Below are 8,070 nucleotides of genomic sequence, written 5' to 3'. Positions count from 1 at the left end.
ATTTCAGACTGTATGTTGATCATATTGATATATACTCCCTCCATTCATAAATAAGTCTTTTTAGAGATTCCAATATGGACTACATACAGAGCAAAATGGGTGAATCTACACTCTAGAATACCTATATACATCTGTATGTAGTCCATATTGAAATATCTAAAAAGATTTATATTTAGAAACAGAGGGAGTAGATCATATTGAAATATCCTACTGTAAACATCTTATATTCATGAAAATAGGGAGTAATTCCCAAGCTACCAGGTCTTACAATCCAGAATTTATTTTCAATGAAAAGATCCAGTATTGGAGAGCCCCAAAAGAGCAATGGCTAATCTCTGGGAGTAGATCATATTGAAATATCCTGAACATCTTATATTCATAACATAGGGAGTAATTTCCAAGCTACCAGGTCTTACAATCCAGAATTTATTTTCAATGAAAAGATAGAGCCCCAGAAGAGCAATGGCTAACATAATATGCATAGAAAATCAATGCAGCCGTTCACTAATGATAGAATAGGTGTACCAAATGACAATGAGTATCTCAACACTCAACCAGAACAAGTGGCTCTGGAGGTAAACACATTAGCCAAGTCAGAAAAGGAGATAAGATCCTCATGGTGGAAGGAAAAGAAGACAAAAGTTAGAGACCATGCACATTAATGAGCCTGCCTAAGCTAGTTTGGGATTCTCTCGCAAACCGTTCAGGAATGGCTCAGCTTTCGATTCAGTTCTCTGAATCGCTCACTACATGCAGATCCGTGTTGCCATATCATAGACAAATCCGTCTGGGAACAGAGCAGAATCACAAAGACTGTAGCTAGCACATATCTACTTGGCAGAAGTTTTATCAAGGAAGCTACACTTGTCTACAAAACGTCTCAAAATCACTCAAATTCTGCTACCCTTGCTAAAGATCATTCAACCACCACTTCTTATCTTGTAATATCCAGCAACGACAAAACCATAGTGGATCTTAACATACCAACGACTATCCTTCAATTCCTGCAACATCATATGCATTATAAGGACAGATGATAACAAGAATTTATTTTAACAAAATAAAATACATGCTCAACCAAAGTGGGACGGCAATAATAGCTGACAAAGAAACATGATACTTTTGCAACTCGGTAACAATACATGGGGCGAACGAAATATATCTTCTCTATATTTTGTTTAGTACATAAATTATTAGGCAGATACTAAACCAAAAAAAAAACTTATTTATCGTTTTTGTGCAGCCACAATTACATCAACCTGTCAATGTGGACACCCCACCTTCATTCCAACTCATTTTGTTTACAATTTGACCACCTATGTCGTCCTTGGGATATGAATGTGCAAATTCAAATTAGTGTTTGAGCAAGTTATTATTCTCAGGGGAATAAATCTGTGCAAAAACACAGGAAAATATTCTTACCAATGCAATTTGACCAACGCGCAACAGAAGCATATATAAACTAAACAGCATGGCAATTGGAATGTTATTGACTTTCTACAGCCTTCAAGGCAAAACTAAAACTGTTCATTCCCATGAGATAGACTGTAACTAGGTGTGATATTAGTATTAATAAGAGAATTTGTATGATATGGAAGTGCTATTAACAACAAACCTAAGAATTTCATGTGGCTGGTGACGATATTTTTACATACATTGTTGAGTAATAAACAAGCAAACACGTGTAACAACATGCACTACAAAGATTCTAAAACACAATCCATATAAGAACTGATGGAATGTTCAGACTCGTGGTCAAACATGAAATGTGCCCTTCATTCGCCTAAACCAGCTATGCAAAGAGGCCAAAAAAAATCGAATATGATTCCTCAAGGAAAAAACAAATACCAAGAGCAATGTACTTTCAAAAAAAACTGAAATTGGTAATTCAATGAATGAAATCACAAATGATGCTGCTCCTGTGAATATTCCACTATATTTCAAACCTAATGTTGTCTTCTATATCAGCTAGCCCCCACTACTAGATTTCTCTGCGCATCCGTGCTTCCATGTCAACTCAATTATTGACACCCGTCTAATGAAAATTGTGTCACATGTCATGCATGTACTCATAAGGTCCTTTTTTACATTAATCTATCCATGCAAACAATGCCACCTCATCAAGTCATGCATGTCTTTTTCCGAGCAAGTCAAGTCATGCATGTCTGTCACAAATTAGAAAAAGTCGTTAATTACTGTGTGGTCATGGACAGTGTGTTTGACATTTGGAGGAAAAAGATATAGCTCATGCTTCACACTTTTCTTAAAAGATGGCATCGAGTTATGTTCAATTTAAAAGATTCTTCTCTTGTTATATGTCATTGTCACATACTTCATGGTTTTTATCTTTGAGAATGTAAAAACCTAGAACAATCATAAAATTGTTTTTCCATTAGTTTTAATTGTTTTTAAGCACATGCTTATGTATTTGTTTTAACACGGTTCCTGCGGCAACGCACAAGGCATCATCTAGTTCTTATAACAAGCTTGCACACATACAAGTTTGTTGATTACAGAATCCAGCATTGACAAGCCAGGATGGGATCCGACATAACTAACAATTGCATTTATTACAGGTACCAAATAATGGATTTTTTTAGGGGTACCAAATAATGGATGAACCTAAATCTGGGCAAGGGCGGCCCAGCCCGAAAAGAACAGGCAGGGATCAGGCTTTGATTTTGAGCCCGAAATTAACCCAACCAGGCCTGAAATACCCCAGATAATAAATAGGCTATCACATCTCTTTTCCCATTCCCGTAACCCTAGCCTACCAATCAGGCAACCGCACAGAGTGTTGCAGCACCAAGGCCGCCCATCTCCGACGAGGCGAGGCAGTGTCCAAGGAGTCGCCCGACTCCGGCGCTGCTAGCAGCGTCCAAGCCATCGTCATCTCCAACATGGCGGAGCGTGGCATACAGGGAGTCGTAGCCCATCTCTGGCGGTGAGGCGTCATCCAGGCATTCGCCCGTCTCGGGCGCTGCAAGGCAACGTCCAGGCCGTGGCCCTTCTCCAGCGCGGCGGCTCCCAGGACATCTCCCTCTTTTCGTGTCTAGAGGCATGCCCCTCGCCATCCAGCGCCTCCCCACCTCTTCAGCAACGGGGCGTGGGCAAAAGCACGAGCTGCGGCCATAAATACTGATCGAAGCTGCGTGCTTGATAAGCGCTTGCCATTAGATGTGCGTGAGGTTGATCCATACCTGATCCGTGATGTGTGCGTGTGGTTCTTGCGTGTGCTTGCTGGGTGATTTGTGCGTGTGCTTGATGTGTAATGTAAGTGCATCCTTGATGTGTTGAGCACTGAATCGTATTTGTGTCTCGAACAGTAGATATGCAGGTGTATGTTATTTTAAATTGCAAAATGGAGAATATCTATAGCTAAAATGTGATAAATCTGTTTGTTATCGGGCTTACAGGCCAGACCTCGGGCCTCAGGCCTCAGGCTTTTCTGTCGGGCCAGGCTCGGGCTTGAATTTGAGCTTGATATTTCTACCCTGGACTTTTGCATGACCTGCCCGAGGAATACCCCATTTCAGATGAACGATGGTATTAGAATAAAAAAGAGACATGGCAAGACACAACCCCCCTTCAATCCACAATAAATGGACAAAAGCATCATGCACATTATTCTCAATTCAATTCATGTTTAGCTTCAGCAATCTTTAATTCTTAATTAACCTTCGATATTCAGCTATGTTAGTCTGCAATGCAACAGCAGTACAGTTTCTAAGCTCCCAGGAATTGGTGCCCTGGGAGCGAACGTTTCTTTTTTTGAAAGTGCACCATGTTTGTCAGGGAAAGATCATGCTCGCAAGTCGCAACCGACGTCTGGCCACCCAATAGTCGGTTTGTTCAGATCAGCTATGTTGACTTTGCACGCTGTTGAGCTCGCGAGCCACCCTCCCAATATATCTCTTCTCCCGCTGCTAGGGTTCCGTCCGCCTACCGCTCGCCGCCCACCCAGCTCCGGCCACCACCGCGCATCTCCTCCGCGGCTCCACCAAGGCCGTCACCGTGCACCGCGCCGCAGACAGGACATGCTGTGGTGGCACTAGACAAGGATGTCCGCCACTTGCAAGCTCGGCGGCCTTCCTCAAGCCCACCATGGTCAACATCCCCTCCCCTCACCCCACCTACTCGGCTCTCTCTTTTTCCAATCTCTCTGGCTGGTTCTATTGTTTTCTCCCACGCTAATTTCAGAAAAGTATATCTTAATTCCAAGCAAACTCATGGGCTATTTGGAGGCATGTACTTATTTGGTCGGACAAGCTATGGATTTGTGATGAGCACATGGAATTTCTAGATGCTGCCGAAGGAGTTAATCTTCATATAATTTTTGTGTCCGGAAGTAGTAGATTTCATCCATATTTATCTTGCCATAGTATTTTCATTCTAAAGAGCATGCGTGGCAAGGGTTTTTTCTCGGCTGCCTCGGCGGCTCGGACTCAACACTCAAGCTCCTGCACCTACGTCGCCATGCACCGATGCCTGACCTCAGTGTCACTGACGGTGGCATTGCAAAATCTAGGTAATGACTCCTTAACCATCTCCGCCACCATGGACTTTCCCCCTCCTGCTCTTTGAGTTGTACTGCCTATTGTTCACTGCTGCTCTTCGAGTTGTACTCCCTCCGTTCCAAAATAGATGACTCAACTTTGTACTAACTTTAATACAAAGTTAATACAAAGTTGGGTCATCTATTTTGGAACGGAGGGAGTATTATATACTGTTTACTGCTGCTCTTCGAATAGTATTGTAGTGGCAAGAAGCCATGAACTGGAAAAATAGTGACAACTATGTATAGAGAAGGGATTAATAATGGTCTCCTTTTGTACTAATTTTTTGCAATACTTCTTTGGAGCATTGGGTTCAATGTTTGTGGCTGTCACATTATGAAAGCCAAGAACTGGAAATTTGTGTTCTTTATGCGACACGATAGTTTGTTGTTACATTTCAACCTTTTCTACTTTGGACATGTATAATTACAATCTTCAACGGATAGCTTCAGGTTAGATCTAGAGTGAGGTGATAGGAGCAGCAAGCAACAATAGGGAACCAAGAACCAACAGGATCTCTTTTATGAAGATGCGCAGGTTTTCTTCAGCTACTGCAGATTTTGGAATCAGGTAATTGGAGTAATTAATTTCGTGCAGGAAGGTCATAAGCATGAGTGACATCGTTAAGTAAGTAGATGATCAGATTTTTTGCCTTTGAGCTGGGCTACACTCAGTAAAAGAGACTTGTATCAAAAAAAATCGTGTTACACATGTTCCAGTATATTCCACTGTTTGGAATAGAGAAAAGAGCCTTCTGCTGAGAATTTACTTGTTGTAGAAGAAACTTTTAACAACTCCTACCTCTATCCCTAAATATAAGACGTTTTTGCTGGTCAAATTGAACAGATACTTACGGGACAACAACAGTTTTTATTAGGGACAGAGGGAGTACTTCTTTTGCGGGATGTTAACAACTACTCCCTCCGTCCCATAATATAAGAGTGGTTTTGACACTAGTGTAGTGTCAAAAACGCTCTTATATTATGGACGGAGGGAGTATTTTGAAATAAAGTTGTTCTAATAAAATAACACCTCTCAAGATTATATAAAGGATGGATTGACATTCTAGAACATATGTTATGTTGCTAATTGACGGTGCTCTCAGAAGTAACTTCTATTTAGGACATCAACTGTCAAGGTGACTCATCATTTAGTGAGAACCGACTATTTTACACTTTACCAAGGCATTGGTCTGGGTCGATTGCAAGAGTATCTGTAAATTTTGCCGTTTATATAGTTGAATAAGAACAATCTATCTACTTAAGATTGGTATTGCTTGCAGGAATTGGCAACAGCATATTACAACAAGTCAATAATGCTTCCTCTGCCCGTCATTCCCTCCACTTGACCTGGAAAGAGGTTTGCAACTTCGCATCCAGCTTTAATTTCTTGGAGATGTATTAATGAAGGTCCAAACATATTAGCATATCTTGATAAGATGTCACTATGAAATAATACTCAAAGGCATAAGATCAATTTTTCTTCATGTTATATATTCTAATATATATTCCCAGAGAGTAGATATTTGCTTTACTTTTCTTGGTATCAGTTTGGAGAAAAACTGAAACTGAAACGATGCTTGTTTTAGTCATTGCAACTACTGTACTGAATTCTAGAAAAAAAATGTGTTGCAGAAATATTAGCTCAAGGTTGAGGAGATGAAATTTTATTTTGTCCCCTGTTACAGTTCAACTACCTAAGTTTTGACTAGATTGTAGCATTGCTTGCTACTGAGAATTGGAAAAGAAGTCCCAGAGTCCTTGTACAAATAAGCTATTTATAGTGAATATTGCAGCCCAACTTGCAGCTTCAGTCGGTAACTTGTGGTATTATTACTAAATGTGTTTTGTGCAGGTTTCAGCTTTCAGTATTTATGATGCTGAACTTTGGTTGTAGGACAAAATGCTCCTATTTGTGATCTATGGGATTTGCATGTAGTAGCTGAATAAATATATATTGTATTACTCTAAACTCTGCATTTCCTTCTTCACTTTCAACAACACTTAATTGTACATTTCAAAGTATTCGGGTTCATGGCAAACTAGAGTTCATGGTTTAGCAAGACTCCTGGAAGACACAAATTTGCAAATAGAACATGGAGAAGAACTCCACTGTAATCCACTAATACGAAAAAGGCAACAGATCAGGATGGTGTTTCAAGGATTGAAATCAATAAGGATACTTTAGATAAACAGATCGGACTTTATTTTTCACTGCACTGTCATTTGGAATTTGGAATTGGCTTCATGCAGCCTTTTATTTATGTCCAGTTCAAAGATTTTTTGTCTGATTGGTAGTGTCATCACTGTAATGGTTAAAGAAAACGGCGCGGCAAGGTACATGTATGCTTCTAGTATTAACTATACTTTGGAAGTTTGGATCATACTAGGACAGACCCAGTGCTAGAAGCTCCCACACCAGGTGGGGTCTGGGGAAGGATTATACAAGGCAAGCCTTACCCCTGTACAGTGCAATGCAGAGAGACCGCGTCGAATCCAGGACCTCTTGGCAAAAGTGGGGAGTACTTTGGAAGTTCGGATCATACTAGAATGATGCTAAATCATATTTAAAGGGTTCTAATCGACACATACTATGATGCTTTACAAATCAAAGTGATGAATGGTGAGTGACAGGACTGCAAGTGTGCGACTCTTCAACACATTCCGATTGATAGTTTCAATTACTATGGACGATTGTTCCCTGAATTTGACATTAATTATGCACCTTTACAAGATGAAGCTCTGTTCTTATTACATGATAGCACACATCACCAAGAATCAACATGCAAAATAATTAATATCACAGGATACTTAATCCAACCCGCTATCTAAACCTGGAGCTTCACTCAAGTTATACCTCTACAACACAATTGTCATCATAGTGAGCGGGAAATAAGAAGACGTACGTACCATCACATGCGTGGCTGTGGGCGAAGGATCATGATGAGGATGTCTATCGCCATGAAGGCGACGAGCGGGCTGAGATCGAGCTTGCGGCCGAAGACGGGCGGCACGACCTCGCGGCAGAGGGCGAGAAAAGGGTCGCAGAGGTCTCGCAGAGCGGAGAAGGGCTGGCGGTCCCAGGGGATGTTGGGAAACCAGGAGAAGAGCACCCCGACAAGCAGAACCTCCCGGTAGACCCCCAGCCAGCGCACGGCCGCCGACATGGCCGCCGCAACCGGCGGGCGCAGCGGCGCGAGGTTGATGCTGCGCAGGCCAACCTCGAGCGGCGCCAGAAGGCCGCCCACTGCAGACGCAGCGGCGGCGGCGGCGCGCGGGGGAGGAGGGGACGCACAGACGCCACGGGGGAGGCGGAGCGGGCGAAGAACTAGGGTTCTGGCGGGTAGGAGACGGGTGGCCGGGCTCGGGAAAGGGCGGAGCAGGGGCGGCCTTGTGCACGGGGACACGAGGAGGCCGTTCATCTTACCCGGGCGCCGGTGGAAGATTCTACAAGGATTGGATTGGGAGGAGAAGAGGAAGCAGAGGAAGACACAGAGGCAGGAAGAGAAGGTCGC

The 8,070-nt window shown here is 42.4% G+C and overlaps 1 protein-coding gene across 1 annotated transcript; it reads right to left on the bottom strand.

Moving 5' to 3' along the window:
• Positions 1–477: 477 nt before the first annotated feature.
• On the bottom strand, positions 478–8,070 carry LOC125536713 (ylmG homolog protein 1-2, chloroplastic). The gene is made up of 2 exons (XM_048699954.1): positions 7,466–8,070; positions 478–1,004 (listed from the first exon to the last, which is right to left on the bottom strand). The coding sequence occupies exon 1, from the start codon at positions 7,975–7,977 to the stop codon at positions 7,468–7,470; it is 510 nt and encodes a 169-aa protein (XP_048555911.1). The 5' UTR covers positions 7,978–8,070; the 3' UTR covers positions 478–1,004; positions 7,466–7,467.

This window comes from Triticum urartu, chromosome 2 (genome assembly GCF_003073215.2).
Source record: "Triticum urartu cultivar G1812 chromosome 2, Tu2.1, whole genome shotgun sequence".
Classification (NCBI taxonomy): Eukaryota; Viridiplantae; Streptophyta; class Magnoliopsida; order Poales; family Poaceae; genus Triticum; species Triticum urartu.
Note: the sequence above shows the minus strand (reverse complement) of the source record. Positions and strands in the feature narration are given on the sequence as shown.